The following is a 20867-nucleotide window of genomic DNA, read 5'->3' on the forward strand; positions in this document are numbered from 1 at the left end:
ATTGTAGTGCCATGTTCCGACAGCAAAAGCAGCAAAGACTGCGGCATCTGAAAAGCAGATACAGCAAGATTCCGCGCAGCGAGAACTTCACGGTGTGCTTTAGCTCCAGCGGTGGGGTGAGGAGGGGTGGGGAGGGGCGAACTTGGTAGAGTACTGGCGGCTTTGACAGGAGTGCCGACGGTGGCTTGATCTGCTGGTCCGGTTGCTCAGTGCCTTCCCTTTATCACGCAGCGATTGGGATGGCTGCCGTCCGCTGCCACAAAATCATTGGAATGTGTGCAGCAGCAAACATCTTTTAAAACGGACGATGCTAAAAACCCGCGTCATGGTCACGGCTGACTACATGCTTTCTGTGACGACTGATGGGTGGAAGGATGGACGACTGTGGTATAAAATTCTATGTCTTCCCGCGTATTAAACCCTCCCCTCAAACTGACGTCTATGTCGCGCAAATGCAAAATGCGATGTGTCTAGGTTGTTTGTTCTCATCTCATTGTCAAGGTAGCTGCTGACCCATGCATGCAATGTGCGAGGGCTTGTTAAATCGAAAGTGCAGCATAAAAATTACTTTGTTAAATCACGACAAAAATGCATGGTTTTCAATAGGGCAGAGATTAGGAAATTACAGAAATGCGTTACGTCGCAAATTTCATTACATTAAGGTTTCTAATATCGAGGTTCGACTGTAATGCGAAACTGGAGCACAGCTCTTTATGTCACAGAAAACCTGGCATCCCACAGTCCACAGTGCGTTTGGTTAAGCAGCATCAACGAGCAGATAATCAGAGAAATTTTACGAAGATGAATTACAGCACGATTCAAACAGCTGCCAGTTGAGCAGCACCCGCAGCTAGCGGCAAATCAGAGAAATTTTGTGAAAATGAATGAAAACGCAATGAAGCACACTAATTTCCTATGTTTCTGTGTCTACCTATCACAGACACCACATTTTGTGTCCATCAGGTGGAAAATCCTAGATTACCGCATGAAAAAGCACTCACAAGCACCATGGTAAGTGAACAAAGTGAACGTTGTACAGAAACTCAGACATATTGAACCCGGATAATTCAAATTTTGATTATATCGAACTCGCAGGATATCCCCTTGAAAAACTCATGTAGAAAGGAAAGCAGCATAGTATATCAACTCTAATCTCACCGGTCATTCGATATATCGATGCAATCAGCGCACCTTCCAGTGCCTGCGCCATGCAATAGAAGGTGCGCTCATCGCATCATCCTCGGCCGTTTGCAGCGCGACGTTTTCAAGCCCCGTGAGTAAAGAGCAAGAGAGAACCGGCTCGGCGACGGCTGGTCTAGAGCAGCGGAGCACCCTTTCCCCAAAAACGCACGCATCTGCAGTGATCGTTTGCCACGCGGCAGCTTGCATGCCATGTGCGTGAAGGAACGAGAAAGAACCGGTTTGGCAATGGTCGGTACGAAGCAGACGCAGCCAATGCAGCTGTGGTGTTAGGGAGAGGGTAAACAGTGCGACAGAGCGAAGCAAAAGGGTGTACCGTCCCCATTCTTTCCTTCCTCCATGGATGTGCGGGAGCATGGAGGAGAAAAAAATTCTGCCGAGCTTTCTCTCTCTCCCCTTCGTCCCTCTTTTTTTGTCTTCGTTTGCAACAGCACGCGCTGTGCATGCGCCGACAAGCCAGCTCAGTATGTGGCAGGCAGAACGCTGGGTGCTTTCTCCAATGTGTGTTGTGAACCCTCTGTGCGCGCCAGGTGACGTGCGATGTGCGTCACCGTCAAAAGCACGCATTGAAATTACCGAAAGCATGCGGTCAGCTGCGATCGCGACGCCGGCTTTAGCACCATTCGCTTCAAATGGCATTTGCTGCTATCACGCATTCTAATAATTTTATGGCAGTGGACGCCACCTGCCCCAAGCGCAGCGTAATAAATCAAACCAGGCTTATGCAATCAAGCCATCACAGGCACTCTGCCAAGCACGCTCCCCGCCACCACAGGAGTGAACATCAAAAGTATAGTCAAAAGATAAACATGCCGTGACCTTATCGCTGTGCAGCATCTTGGCGCACTGCCAATAAATGAGCTGTGGTCTGCAAAGGTGCGAAACAGAGATGCAGCACCAAATAAGTTAACGCTTTTTTTTTTCGAATTTTCAGCAGCAAAAGTGGAAGGTGGGTTCATTATTCTAGTGGGCAAATTACGCGACAAATACAGTATAATTTTTTCCCAATCACATGTGGGGTCATAAGCTGATTTTTATATATCGAATTATCGATATATCGAATTATTTCGCTAGCCCCTTCGAGTTCGATATATCCAGACTCAGCTGTACTACAGTAGATGACAGCACAGATGATGCCCTAAGCCACCTCCAGACTCTGGAGTGCCTTTAATGTTTGTAAACACGGTGTTGGTCTGTTGACAGCCTTCATGCCCGCTCTGCACATGTGACAAGAAGTGAAGAGCCCCATATAACTAGCGACAAAATACAGGAAATAAAACTCACTCTTTTTCTTCTTCCCTCTTATACAAAGATCATTAGGTAGTCGTGTCAGCAGCTCACATTACAATGTAAGCCATTAATCCCCGTTAGTGATGCCACACCACAACGAGTAAGCAAAGGAAGGCACCAAAGTGGTCTCATTTGCAAAGCAAGTTATGTGGATGACAATGAAGAAGCATTAAACCAACATCGCTTTTGACAAAGAGAAATCAGGTGACATATATCCATAAATGACATCATTCAGCAAAGAAAGGGGCAAAAATAATTAGGAAAACAAAGGAAAATACACTCACCTGGTTTAGGGATGGTGATGAGGGAGGATAGGCCAGAGGGGAGCCGGGACTCTGCCCCAAGCACTGTGGTGACTGAGGCGGGTAGTAGCCAAGTTGCTGCGGCTGCTGCTGTTGCTGCTGCTGCTGCTGTTGTTGCTGCTGCTGCTGCTGCTGCTGTTGCTGATGCTGTTGTTGCTGATGCTGTTGCTGATGCTGCTGCGGATGTTGCTGATGCTGCTGCTGATGCTGCTGCTGATGCTGCTGTTGCTGCTGTGCCTGCTGAGAACTGCCCCCATAGCCGTCCAGGGATAGTGCGTTTGTGTCCATGGTCAGGCCCTGGCAGAACATGTGCAAGCAAGCAAAGGAGCCTCAAAATCCTGACTACTGGGCCAGCAAAGCAAAACCAAGCAGCCCTTCATCTCTCCATAGCGAATGTCTGCTATTTCGCCCTCATCAAATTGGCAAAGAGATTAAGTTTGAATAGGTAACAAACAGAGCTAAACAAGTTACAGTCTTAAAGATAGGCTCAAACACTCAAGAAAACAAGGAAAAAGAATAACCAAAAATTATCTCAGCCAATTCCAACAAGGCATATAAATTTTGGCCAATGGGTACAGTCACCATGAGCTGCCAAGGTTGGCAGATCGACCACAGCCACCCAATGATTGCCATTATACCCAACCTTACTGCTACAGAAGTGTCTCATGTGCTTAAGCAATTAACTAAAACACTATTTAAGCACATATGGGCACAATAACATTGAAGAAATATTTCACAACTTTGCTCTATAAGGTGGCTGTGACCACTGCCCAAAGCCCTCAGAGAGCTCCGTGCTATACACACTAATTCCTAACGGACATTACACACACACTGTCACACAAGCCCCAAAGACCATCCGAAAAATGATTGCCAAAACAAAGTATAAACCTGACTTTCAATACCTATAAATCTAGAAAGTAATGCCCAAATTAGGCTGAAACATAGTTTCAATCACACCGAACGGACTCCTTACAAAACAACCCTAGAATACTACTCGCTAGAGTCGAATGTAAGCATTGAAGACGCCACAATCTCACGAGACAAGAAGCAGACAGGTGTAACTTCTCCTCAGCAGCCGTTAGCAAGGGGAGCACTTCTGCAGCCATGAAGCAGACGGCGACTTGCGGCATCACGGCATTATGGGCACAGGGATGGCACGGAAGGGGGAAAGGGTTAGGTCAGTACGGAGAGAAGGAGAATGAGCCCCTCAAATAAAAAGCCTCAAACTGTTACTGGCAAACGCTGTAAAAAGGGGTCACCTTTTAGGCATTATGACAGACAGCAGGGGACGTGTATACAGCACAGAATGCTTCGTCCCGCCAAGTCCCCTGCCAGAAAGAAGGACACGTCTGTGTGCGGGTGCCATGCCATGCATAACACTAGGCAGGAGAGGAGGTCAAGCAACAGGGCTCAAGCAGCAGAAGGATCGACAGTGAGAGGTGAATGTAGTTTCTTACATGTATGCAACTGGATGGCAAATGCAGTGTAAGGGCTAGGACTCCACCTTGCACAGAGCTACTCCTTTCAAATTCCCTTCGTTTTCCATGTTTTCGCAAACTATTTCAGTCAAAATTGCTTGAATATTGAGGAGACACGCAGTGTCCAATGATAACAGGAAGCCAACATGACCCGTGCAAAGAGAAAAAAGAAAAAAAAAGATCCCCTATTTACTGAAACTGCATACCCTGCAATGAAATCAAGATCGAAACAGCCCAACAGCAAGCTTTCAAGATTGATATTGATGCCGCAGTAGGGTGCCACGGTTTTTCGCATATGACATCGAAAGCACACCAATTCTGCACATTCCTTGTTACGGTTTATTGCTCAAAAGATACCATTTGAATGTCGCTACAAAAGCAGCAGTGATGGCGATGGAAATACGCTGTGGTAAACCACTTCTCGTACTGTTTGTTCCACGAATGTTGACAATTTCTGCCATCTGGTGGTGCCTTTGCCCCACAATATCTCTGCTAGTTAGAATCATCATCACTGAACAAACAAGTTCCTTCTCCCATATGGCACTCCAACGAAAGTGGAAAAGATTAGCCAATATGGCAGGAATCAAATGATATATGTGATGGAACCTATGATATACAATGTCAAAAATGAATCTAATGCTCAAAGCAGCTACTAGTACTATGACGACAATAAATAATGTGTACTTCACACGTTTATCACACAATTTAAGTTGGCTGTGTGGAACACTATACAGTAGAACCTTGTTGATATGTTCCTGGTGAATATGATTTCCTGTTTCATACACTCAAAATCCTCTCCCACAGAGTTACGCTATTTTTCTCCCTGTTAATGCGTTCCCAGGTAACATAATTTCTCGGTTACTACATTTAAAATGACGAACTGCGGTCGGATAATGTTTTGCGATCAGCCGGGCATATGCTAACAAGCGCTCGCAACATGAAAAGACCGATGGCCCGCCAAAGTAGCTTTCCTGCGAAACACAGATGCCAAGGGGCAAAGCATCAAAGAATGACAAGCCAACATACACAAGGCACCCGTTCCCGCGGAAACATGGCTTCATGAGGAGAAATGCGGTGGCTTCTTTGCGGTGCCCTAAGGGCATAAAGGTGAACTATTTGATAATTTCCAAATATTGATTGGCATATGAGCGGGCCGAGTTTGGGGGACACAGTGTGAGCAAAAACATGGCGACTGTAAGACGTTGCGATGGGCTCTCCACATGTAAATGGTGCAAGGGGGCGAAGCATCCCGAAACACGAAGGAAGCAATCCCAGCTCATCACTGCCTTCTGCTAACCATATTTGTTTACATCTCTTACGTGCTAGGACAACGCAAATACAGACTAATTCTGTGAAAGCTAAAAAAAGGAGCTTAGCATACTAGATGTCTATAAATGCTAATCTACACTTTTATGCAGTGAAAGTCTCAATTCTGAATTCCTTTGTACCTTATTCAGCAGTAAAAAGTTTCAAGGACGGGCAGTTCGGATCACGCATTTTCCCAGATCATAGACTTTTTTTCCGAATGAAAAAATAAAAAGACGCACCGACAAGGTTTTACTGTATATGGTTTATTCGGATTTCTAGTTTATCTGAACGGGTTTTATTGGGGTCATTAGCATAACAGTGACTCAGTCTTTCACCCAATAAATTTAGTGCTGTGAAGCAAATAATTCTTGAGTGTTTTTTTTTTGTTTGTTTTGTGGCCTTGTAGAAATTCACACGTCGAATAATTCGAATTTCATTTCTGGTCCCTTCAAATTAAGAAGCTTTTGCTGTCCTTTCAATACAAGTCTCGGCTTTTCAGATGACCACGCCATTTAATAAGTTCACAAAAATGCCAGCTGTGCCCCTGAGATGCAAATCAATTTGCTAGCAAGGTGGCAGAACAATTCGTGAAGTGGCCTCAAGGGGATCCCATCTTTATTGTATATGTTGGCAGGGGTATTACATTGACAGATTAAAGAGTGTGAACTGAACTTATACAAGGTAGCCATGCCAACTAGTGCATTGCAGGCTCTGATGGGTTACGAAGAAATTGCAAATCAGTGCACAGAACAAGCCTGCAGAGGCTTTTAGTACTTCCTGTGCTGTCAGAAAAAACAAACAATGTAAAGCAAACACAATCGGAAGTTATGAATGCTTACAAGTTGAGGAGTTACAGTAATGGTTGTGGTTATGAGAAAGTGGTGCGTCGACACCTGAAAGCTACCACAGTAATTTACACGGGCGCATAACCTGTACGTAAGCAAAAGTTAAAATGAGCAGAGACATTAAAGCAGAATTTTTGTTGGTATGATTCTCACGGGAAATTAAAATCAAGACATATCAGTCGAACGTATTATCCAAAACAGGCCTCTACAGGCTGCGAATGAAAGGCACCCCCCACCCCAGGAGGAATCTCGTCAAAAGATAAACATCCAGAGAAGTTATCAAGGCGCATCATCCTGGCAGGCTGCCGAGGTCAGCGCTGCAATTCCGAGGGCGCAAAAAAAATTAATTAAAAAAGTACGAAAACATGACCACATTAGCCGCAAGAAAATGCATTTCCTCTACAGTGTGCCTGCCGGGAACAAAAAAAAAAAAACATATTATGCTGAAAAACTTATTACGCAGAATCACATCATTGAGATTTCACTGTATACACAAGAATTTAAGTACAGTGTTTGTGGCTCAAAGCAAGTCATTATGACCCAAGACTCCAGAAGCAAGGACTAAAACTGCACGATCACAAGGATTCTACAATAAAATAAGGTTATAGAAGGAGATGAAAAAAAAAAAAAGAACTAAGGCTTAAGGAATGCCATTTTATGTACTACGTGCACATGTATATCATGTGATAGGCACTACATGCAGTGAGGCAGTCAAATCTAAAGTCTAAAGTACAATTACACTTGTAAACTCATGAAAAAAACAAAGCCTACAAAGAAACCAAATACTAAGCATGGAAAGGTGACGATATTACCCAGTAAAATCTCAGTGATACGAATTTGCGAAATTCCCCAGTCAGAGTGCATTGTGTACAATGTGCAAAATTTCGGATGGTCCGAACACTCCCGTGTTACCACGGATGATACAAACACGCGAACTGCGACCATAACCTTGAGCACTACGCACTGCCCGCACATCTTTGACTCCACGAGCTCCAGTCGCGCTGTATGTACGCATCACGAGCAGTTTGCGGGGACGCGTGGTTCGAGATCCGCCCACGTCACGATTTTCTGTCGGGCTCATGCCGCGAAAAGCTTTCAGCGGCGCGTGGCCCACAAACCAAAGACGTCGTAACCACCGTGGCTGGTGGCGGCGCACGCGGTGGGTGCGCAAGGACCGGACTCCGCGATCGCAATCCATTAGCAGCTTGAGGCGCCGCGCGGTCCGCATGTTGCCATCGATATTCATCTGTACGCGCCGTGAGAAGTATGCGGAGGCGGGCAGATCGCACATCGCCGGCATTGCGATCGTTTTTCACGGCGTGAAAGGTTTGCAGCAGCGCGCGGCTTTGAGTAGTAGCCGGTGGCGCACGTGGCGGGCGCGCACGGACCGCACATCGTAGACTTTGCGACCACTAGTCGCGCTGTAAACACCGCGAGCAGTCTGCGGCACCGTCTCTTGTCGTGCTGTACGCGCCCAGGGAAGTCCGCCGCATCACCGACGTCGCAATCGACTGTCGCGCTGTGTACACCGCGAGTGGCAAGCTGTGACCGCGCAACCGTAATAACTTTCTCGGACGTAAACAGATATGTGTGACTGCCTTTCCTATGCTTCTGCATAGTTATTTTTCTTCGTTTTGATGATACGAATGTTCGGATGATACGAATTTTTTCGCGACCTCGTGAGATTCGTATCACCAAGGTTCTACTGTATATCCAGGATTTCACTAAACTGACATTAAACTTGAACAGAATTAGGATGGCACAAATATCGCAACCTTCATTTAGTTCAATACAAGGATAACATGCAGCTGCACACTCTCCCGAGCTTCTTTTTCTTACAGCCTCATGCAAGTCTCATAAAAATAAAAATCGCATTCCCAGTGTGGACTAGCTCGTGCCAACAAAGCATTATTCCTGTGGTCGACATACTTGCTAGAAGTACTGTCAAAGGGGATCTCCGGCCAGCTCCAATTCACAGTTTTAAAAAATCACAACAGTTCTGCCAAGATTCCCAAGCAGTTTGAAAGTGACAAAAGCATTTTCCATTTCATCTACAACGGAGTAAGAAGGCAAGAGAACGGGGCCCAATCAAAAAAAACTTGCGCAGCATACTAAGCACTCCTCCCAGGGCAAAAGGAGTACTGCAGCATGCAGGGGTAGCAAAGCAGTAGCTAAGAAAAAAAAAATGAGGGGGAGGCGGCGAACAAGTAGCAGAAAACAGGGGTGCACGGCAAGCAGGTGCCTCAATGACTTGACAGAGGACCCATTGGGAACAAGGGTCAAGAGCACAAAGCATGCCGACCCTATGGAAAAACAAGGCGTGTAGACCTCTTTCAGTAAGCACCACATTGAAGAAAAGAGACTTCCCCACGTGTAGCGTGTTCTAGAAAGTGGCAGCTTGATGTGTTGCGAACACCAGCCAGTTTTAAAAGTGTTTATTACAACGTTTCGTCTAGACAAAACACGAAAAAAATATATATATATATATATATATATATATATATATATATATGACGGAAGGATGGTGCGCCTGTCTTGATATTTAGTCAGACATTGGCTGAACTTTTCAAAAATATACGATTGTGACCGACGAGACCAACAAACATGTTCCCTCAAGCTAGTACAGTGGACCATTCTGCATGCACTCCTTCTTTATGTTAAAAGAGGCAACATAACCTTATAACATTTGCGTTTTGTTTCCACGCCAGCACTTTCTACAATAACGAACATTAACTGAATTTTGAAGTAAGCCTGGGTGTTTGCACACTTGTGTCTTTCTGCACGGCCAAAAAATACATAGCAAGTGACAGGCTTGCTGCAATGTTTGCAGTTATACACTCCTGCCTTGGTCTTGGAACAGCTGTGACCTTGACATGGTGCATCAGTCATAAACCACCAAGCCAATATCCTGACACTCACGACAACCTTGCAGCATTCCTGAAAGAGGTCTACAGCCAAGGGGCACCAAATTTCACTCTCTCTCTCCCTCGAAGGGTCTTTCCAACCACCAATGAGAGTGGGCTCCTTCTTCTTCCATACCTCGACAGTGATCCGGGGTGGGTGGGGTCGGTGTTGGTGTCGGCGGTTGTGGTGCAGGGGTGAGTGTGCACGTACTTGCCCTGGGGCCCCCACCGTGGCGGCCTGCTGGGAGGCCGAGGGCCCATGCAGGCGGCCAGAGCCCAGAACCATGCTGGTCGAGTTGTGATGTGCCCGGCGACGTGACGACGGCGAAGGCGCCGGGCCGGGGCTCGCGTGACGGCCCCCTGACGGGCTGGTACAGCCACGCGGAGAGCCCGGCGAGCCTGCATTGCCTGCAATATGCACAGAGGTCTACACAACAGCAACACCAAAGTTGATCAACATTCTACCATTCTTCATGAGCAATAATGCAAGAGCAAGTCCAACAAATTGCGAGGTTACGGATGCTACTATGTAATATTAGTACCGTGTCCGAATGCATGCTGCCGAGTGCTTGTTCATACAACAGGACGCTTGCACCATGTTTACCTGTTCTCCACAAGCAGAAAGATTGTGAGCTATTTGCAGTGTTGAAGAAGAGCTTGTTCTCCTCAAGTTGTAAATGGGAATAAATTTCACTGCTGCTTTCCTCGCATCTGCTGTATATATTTGTTGTGTTTATTTCGTGGTATCCTGGTCGATCTGAGGGGGGCTCAATGCTAGTTTCTCTTTTTCATGGTCATACTGGTCTTGTTCTCGGCACTCTGCATGGACAATTAAGAAAACATTCTTCCTTAGTATGAACTGGTACTGCCTGTAAACGAGGATTGGTGATGAACTGCAGCAGCTTCAGAGTTGGCGTATCAAGAATAATATTTTATCACAACCTGTCGCCCTAAGCCCACTTTTCCCGGCTATGAAGCTCTTTTTGAAAGAAAGAAAAAGAAAGATATGAAAGCATCGTTATGGTCTGCCATCATTCGCTGAGGTAGAGCGCTATTCGCATGGGACATAGAATGTGTGTTTAAATATCCCGAGAGGCAGTATCTTCAGACATGCTTGCTCGTCTGTCTCTCACATCACAGATTAAACTTTTCTAGGGCCGCCCCATAAGAAATCAATCGTGTACGACCAATGCTTTTCAATGCACTGTCAGAGGCAAACATCCGTGCAATGAATACGTAGCCGCACACAGGCTGTAAAATCTCGTTACAAGAGACATGGTTACGAGAGACACTCGGTTATAAGAGACACTTGAAAATGGTTTGGTTGGTTTTCCTATGTTTGCCATGTTAGCAACATTGCATACAAGAGACATGGCTACAAGAGACACTCTGTTACTGAGGACAACTTTTGTAGCTCCCTAAAGAAACTTCTTCACTATTTAGAAGAGACACAATTAACTCAGGTACGCTTATCAACACAGCTGACTCGTACCAACTCGTATGTGCGGCAGTTTAAATTTCCTCAACTGAATTCTGTTCCATACCATCTCCTGTTTTGTTGCACTAGGTCAGGAACCAAGGAGTGCCTCCTCTTGACTGGGAAGTCAAAATGTCCCTGTTGTTTTAGTCACACAGGAATGTGATGACAGTGGCTGAAACAATAAGGACATTTTGACTTCCTAAACTGTTGCCCATATGAGTTGGTAAGAATGTTTGGTTGCAAGGGACCTTAGTTACAAGAGAGATCTTTTTCTGGTTCCTTGCGTGTCTCCTGTAATGCGGTTTTACTGTATTACAGTCGAACCCGGATATATCGAACTCGAAGGGGATCGCGAAATAGTTCGATATATCGATAATTCGATATACAAAAATCGGCTTGTGACGGCACTTACGATGCCAAAAAACGATACCGCATGTGTCGCGTAATCAATCCACTCGCATAATGAACCCACCCTCCACTTTTTCACCCGAGAATTTGAAAAAAAAAAAAAAATAAAAAATGCGTTAAGACCAGCTCGCTCACATGCAAGCGATTGAGCGATCTCAGCGACGAGCGGCAGCGACAGAGCGAAAAATTTCTAACTTGTTGGAACTGCGTCCCCCTTGCCGCTCGCGCCACCGCGACAGCTCAATTCAAGGTTTTTGTGTCGCTGCGGCAGAAATCGCGAGCGTTTTCGCTTGCATGTGGATGGCGCGTGTCACTCCGTTTCGGTCGTCACATCCACAGCTCATTTCTTGGCAGTGTGCCAAAATGCTGCGCAGCGATAACGTCAGGGCGTGTTTATCTTTTTATAGCTCCTCCGGTGGCGGGGATCGAACTTGGCAGAGTGCCCGTGATGGCTTGATTGCACAAGCCTGGTTCGATTAATCACGCCTCGCTTGGGGCGGGCGTCATGATCGCAGCAGCAGACCCCGTGCTTCCGTTGATTCATACATGCAAAGATAAACGGCTCCCGCCAAAAAAAAAAAAGCCTGCCGTTTCTTAACGTCCGCAGCCGCCATATCTTACGCTACGTCGCGCGTACAGCCCAACGATAAGAAAGAATGACTCTCGCAAAAAAAAGAAAAACAGAGAGCTGCCGCTTCTTAACGTCCGCAGGCGCCATAGCCATGTCAGCCGCTGCGCGCAGAGGGTTCGCAACACACGCTGGAGTAAGCGTCCGACGTCTGTCTGAAAACGGGCTGAACTGGCTTGGCGCATGCGTTGCGCGTGCTGAAGGAGAGAGATAGCTCGGCAAAAGGATGGGCACACCCACGCACATGGCTTGCAAAGGTCATGTGTTGGCGCGCGGGAAACAATAACTGCAGATGCGCGCGCCTTTGGGGAATGGGCGCGGCGCTTTCCAGAACTGTCCCTTCTCATTCCTTCCGCGCGTGGCTTGAAAACGTCACGCGGCAAACGGCCAAGCGTGATGCGATCGTCTTTGGGGAAGGCACACTTTCCAGTGCGTGGTGCGGAGTTCGATATATCGAACGACCGGTAAAATTGAGTTCGATATATGACGCGGCTTTCCTATACTTTTACATGGGATTTTCAAGGGGATATTCCGTAAGTTCGATATAACCAAAATTCGATATATCCGGGTTCGATATAGCCGGGTTCGACTGTATGACAACAGTAGGTTCGGTTTCCATGTAAGTTCTTTCTTCTTTTTTTTTTTTTCAGCAGACGCCGACTAGAAGTAATTATTCGGAGCGAAGTGGTCTCAAATCTGAGAAAAAATGGCACTGAGCTTGCGTCAGGGTGCGTCTTCTGGTAGAGCCTCTGCCTCACATTCGAGAAGTACCAGGTTCGATTCCTACTGCCATTGGGTACCCACCAAGATATCCCACCAAGATATGAGTGCAAGATATCCCTGGCCTGGTGTTCTGCTCTTCAGGGGTGAAATGCACGAGAAAAGGGCCTCGAACAAAATCATTCAGCATGTTTTGCGTGATTCTGGTGCTTCAACCACGCATTCTTTTTGATGACAGCAGTAACAAAACTTGAAGATGGGCTAGATGGTACATTGCAACTTGACGAAAGATAATAGACTGAAAGGGAATTGCACCTAGTATTACCAATAGCATTTGCTAACCTGTCGAGAACGAAGCCTTTGCACAAGGCAGCCGCCTTCCACTTCACTCTAGTGGCGCTAGACTTCCTTAAAATTCTTGGCGATTGCATCTCCCGCTCTCCTGTGATATTCCTCTTCAATCAACACCACGAAGCCTCCTTCTTTGTCCAACTGAAGCAGTCGTTTGTGCTGGAACAAGGACACAACTTTCCCCCACCCATCCCTGGAACGGCTCACGGTAGTCCTGGCGGTTTTCAGCAGCGCGTCCACACAATCAAGTAGGCATCTTTCTTGGTTTTCTTCTGAAGCCTTCCTGGCTATTTGCCGATTGAGCGCAAGAACCTCATGGACCGGCACACTTCGTTCCTGACAGAATTTTGGACCCTTGCTTAAAATATTGGAAACATCCCCCAGCAAAACCGCATCTACAACCACTGTCACATCAGTGGTCTGATGAACCCTGCTCTGCCTGCTCGCAGTCGAATGGAAGGCTTAGTTCAAGGTTTGGGCCCAGAGGATTTCTGTCATATCAGCCGCATGGCAACAAATGGCACGTAGCTTGATCTTGGCCAATCAACCAGGGTCTAAGGCATAACATAGGGCCCGCAAATGGTCCCGACACCTTCGCACTTGTAGCCACAGTTCGGACCTCAACAGCTTGAAACAACGCTTCAAAAAGCACCCGGGCGGCCTCAGAAATCCCGAAAAGGCACTCACGTCCATCGGCACCAGACCCTTCCGAAGGCAGAAACCAATGTACAGTTAAACCTCAGTGATACGAATCCGGTTGATATGAATTTCGAGATGATACGAATTCGCGAACTTCCCCGGCCAGAGCGCATTGTGTACAATGTGCAAAATTTCGGATGGTCCGAACACTCTCCCGCGCCACTACGGATGATACGAATGCGCAAACCGCGACCGTAACCTCGAGCACTACGCACTGCCCGCACATCTTTGACTCCGCGATCGCCAGCCGCGCTTTATGTACGCATCACGAGCAGTTTGCGGTCAAGCATGGCCCGCACCTTGCCGACGTCGCGATTTTCTGTCGGGCTCACGCCGCGAAAAGCTTTCAGCGGCGCGTGGCCGACAAACCGCAGACGTCGCAGTCACCGTAGCTGGCGGCGGCGTACACGGCGGGTGCCCACGGACCGGACATCGCTGGCTCCGCGATCGCGATCCGTGAGCAGTTTGCGGCGCCGTGCGGCCCGCATGTCGCCATCTCCAGTCATGCTGTACGTGCCGCGAGAAGTATGTGGAGGCGGGCAGATCGCACATCGCCAGCATCGCAATCGTTTTCCACGCAGCAAGAGGTTTGCAGCAGCGCGCAGCCGTGAGTAGTAGTCGGCGGCGCACGCGACGGCGGTACTAGAGCACTGTAGCAGCGGACGCGCACAGGCCGCACATTGTAGACTTCGCAATCGCTAGGTGCGCTGTACGGATTGCAAGCAGTCCGCGGCACCGTGCGGCTGGCATGTCACCATCTCTTGTCGTGCTGTATGCGCCACGAGAAGTCCGCAGAGGCACGCGTCCCGCGTGTCGCTTTTTTCTCTTTTCTTTTTTTTTTTTTCCAGTAAATTCCCAGAGTGAGCTTTCTTTTCTTTTTTTTTTTTTTCAAGTCATTTTTAAAGGTGAACAAAAATTTTTTGCCTATTTGAAACGCCATCTAAATAACCATATTTTAGTATATTTACAGAACAATTGTGCAAATATTTGACTTCATAAAATTTTGCTTTGCAGACTCTTCAGCTGTTTTAGTACTTCATGATCTTGAAATACATTTAAACACCAAAGGAAGATGACACTTACATAACCCATATTTTTCAAAAGTAAGAAAGACATTAAGCAAAGTTTTGTACATTCTGGAATTTCTTTATTACCGCTTCTTCCCTTTTCAACATTTTGTATATTTTTTCCCCAAAATTCAGAACCGAAAGGGTTTTTCTTTTTTATGTTAAGTACAGAGCTTAAGTATTCATGTGTATGAAAGAGCACCTAAGCAGCTACATTTTGATATATGTTAGGCCAGAGTGGGTAAACTTTACACAGAAAAAAAATGTTCTGCTTTTCTAAGACATGGTTCCGAAAGAAATAACAAGAATTATTTCTACAAGCACACTGCCAATAATGCCAGATAATTTCTAGTTCTTGGACTGTTTAGGGACCGTCAAAAGTAGGTAAGCAGAAGGCGACTCTGTTGAAAAAACATTTAATTTCTTTGAATCCAAAGCGCAATGGTATAGATTTATTGGCGTCCCGTGTAATTCGCAAAACCACAGTTAGGCCGTACAATTCTATTCAAGGATGCATAAGATAAGGGTGAGGGAAAAAATCTTTTTCTTTAATATCGTCTTTCATTCATTTTTGGCAGTGCCTGCTCTTGCCGACTGCCGTCAAAATGGCGCAGTAAGAGAAAGCGATGACCCAATCACAGCCAGAGGCAGCTGCAACTGTAGTGCCACATGTACCCCACGTTTACATCCTTTTGCCTGAATTTCTGGCTTATCAGCGGTTTGCTTTCACTAACAATTGCATACTCGCTATCATGCAAGGCCAACCTATCAATGTAGTTTGATTCAGTAGACGGCACTGACCGGGATGAAGGGGTGGCAAGGAAGGCGGGCCCCCCTGGCCGCCTCCCTGCTGCTGGTGAGCCAGCTCTTCGGAAGGGTCGAGCGGGGTGGCTAAAGGTGGTGGGAAGTGCAGGCTGGTCAGGTCCGGCAGAGACCCCGTGTTGCCATTGCCAATGGGGGGTGGCGCCTGCAGATTACCGGCACCCCCTGGTGGCCCCTGAGGTGGGGGTGCCACACCAGTTGGACCAGGGCTACCGCCTGCCAGAGCTCCGCCATTGCCACTCTCATCCTGGGGCAGGTAGATGCTGCAAGCAACGCAGTACACGGCATTTTTTATGAGAATGGCCTGCAAAACTCTTGCTCTGAGTAAACGGGTGTTTTCTCTGTTTTTCCCACCTTTCCCAGAATGAGCTCCCAGGAAGAAGAAAAAAAAAGGCTGCAGCAAGCATGACACACCCTTCACTACCTGGAAGCAAGAAACGAAGCAAGGGTGGAAAGGACAGAAAATGTATGCTGCATACACTTTCAGTCAATAGCATAGAATCCAAAAGGCTCACTTGGGGGAACGTTACGCAGTTCATTACACACCACCAGCGTTTGAAAGCTTTTTAAATTGAGGAGACCCTCGACCTGTTTCTTACAGATGACTACATGCTTGCTGGTTGTCAGTTTAGATGATGCTGGATTTCAACACCAAAAGAACAGCATACATATTCCAATGAGCAAAAAAAGAAAAGAAAAAAGAAAACTGCTTGCTTACTCACAAACACTTTCTTGAAGCCGAAGCCGATCTACACTAAGAAAATTGTTTGTTGTGGGGGGTGGGGGGAGAGGAAATGGGGGGAGGAGAATTCTTGTGCTGCTCTTTAATGGTTTGCTGCCAGGGAATCAGAAATCCTATGTTGCGGGAGAAACTGTATTGCAGCTGCATTCATTGCTGTGGAGTTGGACTGCACAAGGTTGCACACACAAACCTCCTGGATTTCACATGCTCTCTCTAATTTTCCCATGCTCCTCACTACTTCAATGCCCCCTTCATGGGAAGACGAGGCCGGTCAACGAGATTGTATCACAGAAAATCGAGGAACTAAAAAAGATGTTACTAGCATAGTGGTACGCATGACACAAGAAAAAAAACTGTCAAGTGCCGATAAACTTGAATGCAGGCTAGTCGGTGGCATGATTCTCTGAATTGCTGGTGCTGCATAGTTCGTCACATGCGCGATAGAGAACACAGAAAAAACGAAGTCCACACTGGTGAAGCACACATTACCAACTGGCTGTTTAATTCTACTATGACTGAACCCTTTAGAATGAATTCGAGCCAGGTAGGAAAGCGTGTGAGTGTGCCGCTGGTAGCCCTCAGCAGGAAGGAGACGAAGCTGCTTCTTCGGGGCAATGGCAGAAGACCGGATTATATTTTCTGCAGTTTAATTTTGTTGTCATCGTTTTCGTTTCCTCAATTATTTGTTTTCGTTGTTTTTGTTGTTAAAGCAACACTACGCCAACGGCTTAACCTCTTCAGCATGATCACACCTTGCCGTGGTGCCGACTCCACGAATGACCTTGAGCCAAGAAGAAGAGGGAGAAGAAAAAGAAGAAGAAACCACTGACAACTCTGTAGCTGCCACCCTGGTAGACGACAACAGCCAGTTGCCCGCACAGCTTTCGCTCCACATCCGGTTCAGCAGCATTGAACCTCCCTAATTTTTTCTGTCTGATCTCATGTCTTATTCAAATTTTTTTTCTTGTCTCTTTTTCTGTAGCCATGGAACGTTTTCTTCTTTCTCCTTCATACTGGAATTGAGCCATCAGTCAGTTGATGTGGGCATCCTTTTTTATGTTCTCTATAGTGCATATGATGAACTAACTATGCAGCACCAGCAGTTCAGAGAAGACAAGTGTCAGTAAACCACTAAATGAAGAGAGAGTCCAGATGAGCATCCTTTCTCAAAATTTCCACGGTCATTTAGATTAGTAGTTTGTTAGCAGCCATTTCTGGGGCTCCAGTAAATTCTCGCAGTCTGAAGATATTTAGTGAAAGAAACATGTGCCTCTTCATCAAGGTCGAATATTAAAGTGCTTAAATTTAAATGCTACTGCAGACCTATGACCCTAATACAAAAACAGCTATGGTCAAGCATGCAGTAGCTGCTGCAGTAGAAAAAAGCTGCAGCACAACATAAGATGAAAGAGTAACAGAGACGAACACCATAAGACCTACTTTCTTTTAGAATGCCTTTTTTTTTTTGCGCAATGTTACTTTTTCTCATGAAATAAGTACCAACAAGCCGAACAAGTCACACTGCAAAAATGCAAAAGCTGTATCGTTCTTTCCTGTCTTCTGCAGCTCCCATACAACATTGACACTTTTCATCCTCTAGCATTTTCTATAAGCAGTCTCTTTTTTTTTGCTTTAAGCAGCACAAACAAGCTGCAACAAAAGTAAACGCCATATGGTCATTCTGAGATAGAAATGCCCTGTGCGTGACATTGCGAAATCGATCCCATGGTGACCCCATACATCAGTGCTACTTTTGAGGGGAAAATATGCTACGGGCCAAATTTCAGAAGACTCCTTACCTCAGTGCCTTGAATGCGCCCCGCCCTCCTTTGGGGAATGTTTAAATACACCTCACTAGGTGCTCCTCGTTTATGGCGCATTTAAGAATTGACCGAAGGATGGCACGCAGGCCTTACAGCATCCTCACTGAGGTAAAAAGCCTTCTAAAATTTGGCCCTATGCCTAAGGCCTCTAATTTGTGAAGATACCGCCCAAAAAAAATCATAGATTTAAGCACTTCTCGCGAAAAAAAGCTTCAGACTGCCTTGTTAGTGTCGGCAGTTTCGCTAATCTTATTATACCTGATGAGGCTGATGACGATGCATAAAGTCCTGGACATAACTATTAACACTTGAAAAATCAAGTGACCTGCCAACTACTATACTCTTTCAGCTGACTCACGTCGCCCACGCTAACCCCTTTCCAACGTTAATGTTCGACTATGTACAAAAGAAAAATGCGAAAACCAGCAACCTGATCCATTACACTTGAAGCAAAAACTCCACCTATCAGATGTACAGATGCACCAGTTACCATACATCTTGCCCAGAGCATCGGTTACTCCGTTTTTGCCCCAAATAGCCACAACATGCACTGAGAATAAGCGCTAGACACATAACGTTATCCTATTTGTGGTCTTCCCGAACAACACAGCGGCTTAGGAAACAACACGTGTGACACCTTCACACCCATAAACAGCCAAAAAGTTACCACCACCAAGAGAATGTACAGATGAACTCCTCAACAAGACAGGCCCATTAAATTAAGGCTGGAACACGGAAAGCAACCCTGCTGCTAGCAATTACGTCATGAGGAGCAAAGACCATTTCCAAGCTGCAAACAAGTTGACGGAGCGAAATCGTCCATGCCCAACACTGATTATGAAATGCCGCAATTGCTCTCCTGGCAAACTGACTTGATTCCAGGGACATCGCAGGATTTTGGTCGATGCTGTTGTTGCTGGTGCTGAGTCGAAATTCCCTGCACAAAGCCAGTATGCAAAACACAAATCAACAAACCCTAAAAAATATCACGGAAATAGTTTTTAACGCTTTAAAACACTTGGACTCAACTTCTTTAACCAAGAGTGAATTTCTTTCAGCAAGGTGAGTGTCAGGCCTCGAGAAAATGCCCCTATATAATTAGTGGCATTAACCAAACAACTGCTGGTTGGAAAGAGGGGTGAATTTCTAGCTTTTTTCCAGAATCACTTTCTTTCTTTTTTTTGCAACTTTGGTTCCAATAGATGAACAGGGAACCAGGCAGTCGAGATATGCCGCATCACTGCATTGACCGTCAATCCGTCAATGCTTTATTTGGATGAGGGTGAAGTTTCCCAGCTACAACTATAGCTATGGATGCAAGCTTCCCGAATGCGGATTCGTGGAAAAAAAAATTTTCACATTGCCTTTCAAGTTACTCAGCTGGCATTTATCTATTTATTTACTTCAGTGCCCTCAGGGCCTGAGGAAATTATAGAGGGTGAGTGGGTTACGAGAAAAAAAAAAAAAAAAAAGAAACAGCAGTCGGTTTACATACATACATGAACTTATATAAATGTGGCTCTTCGTATGCATGTCCACTTGTTTAAATGTTTCTCACTGACCAGACTGCACTGAGATAAACGTAATGTGTTTTCAAGATACCACATCCCACGAAATTACAATGGCTGCAGAGCACATGGCCTGCATGTCATATGCAACTGGCTGCTGAGGTACAGCCTTAGCCAAAATCAAAGAGCCAAAAGAAGCTGGCTTGCGTGTAACAGAGCGGTCAGCACAGCTCCTCTCACTTCCAAGAGATTCGGAAGAGATTCGGATTGTATTCTTACTTACAGCTGGCACCGAGATATTGAGAATGTGAAGCATCATGAGGACGTCCTAGCAGTGCAAGTGTCAGATGAGAAACTGCTTTCTGCAAATGACAACACTGTCGCAGCTTAACGTCAATTCAGCTGAACCCTGCTATTTGCTGCTACTACCTTGTGCTTATAGCAGGGACTCGGGGAAAAAAGTATGAACCATTGCCTCCCTTCTTTTTTTTAACTTTTATGAGCGACAGCTTCCCTGGATACAGCAAGGTTCTGTGGTTCTCGAGATTGTTTGCGAGCAGGCAAAATCCTGAATGCCATTCTGCAATGGTTGCGCAGAACTGTGCACAGCATAATATCAAAAGCCCAATTAAAATGAGTGTGTCACCATCAAAACAAGACTAATCCAAACAATCAATACAAGTACTGAACTGCAACGGCACACTAATAATCCTGTAGTCAATGCTAGAGTAACCTTAACAAATTTTTTGTGCTAGAACAGGACAATGCATACCTCTTAAAACCCAAAAACTAACTAGCAAAAGACCGCGGCAGCTATATATATATATATATATTTTAAAAGATTGTGCAAGGGGAAAAAATTATAGGAAACACTTAAGCTCCGCCTTTAAGTGTATGATGCAACAGCATTACCAGCCGACATATAAATCCCTGCTTTAAGCAAGCCGTATGGATGTGCCTGCGTGATCTAGGGGTAACGTGTCTGACTCGGAATGCAAGGACCCTGACAGGCTGATTGTGATATCACCCTTTTTATAAAGGGGTGATATCACCCTTTTATAAAAAAGGAGAGGCACAAGTTGGCAGCTCCTGCCAAATATAATGCCAGGCAGCCCTACGCCCAATCAGTGCACGACCATGTGAGCTGCCAGCTACCACCTGCCAGCACCATACTCGTGACGTTTTACTCACGACGCCGATAATGACAGCAACGTTGGATTTTGTGGTGAACGGGGCCTTTAACACTATTGCATTAAAAATGGCAATGAAATAAGCTTTGCAGGTGACACTCAC

The 20867-nt window shown here is 46.0% G+C and overlaps 1 protein-coding gene across 4 annotated transcripts in view; it reads right to left on the minus strand.

The window, feature by feature from the left end:
* The window catches only part of LOC146198821 (CREB-regulated transcription coactivator 1-like), a 76243-nt gene that overhangs the window by 35170 nt on the left and 20206 nt on the right, over positions 1-20867 (minus strand). For all 4 annotated transcript variants that reach the window (XM_084594307.1, XM_084594308.1, XM_084594306.1 and 1 more), the window contains 4 exons: positions 18939-19003; positions 15481-15764; positions 9463-9734; positions 2775-3089 (listed from right to left, as the gene is read on the minus strand). In XM_084594307.1, coding sequence (XP_084450433.1) covers positions 2775-3089; positions 9463-9734; positions 15481-15764; positions 18939-19003 — 936 coding nt within the window. The remainder of the gene's footprint in view (positions 1-2774; positions 3090-9462; positions 9735-15480; positions 15765-18938; positions 19004-20867) is intronic.

This window comes from Amblyomma maculatum, chromosome 2 (genome assembly GCF_055883805.1).
Source record: "Amblyomma maculatum isolate TAMU_Amacu chromosome 2, ASM5588380v1, whole genome shotgun sequence".
Lineage (NCBI taxonomy): Eukaryota > Metazoa > Arthropoda > Arachnida > Ixodida > Ixodidae > Amblyomma > Amblyomma maculatum.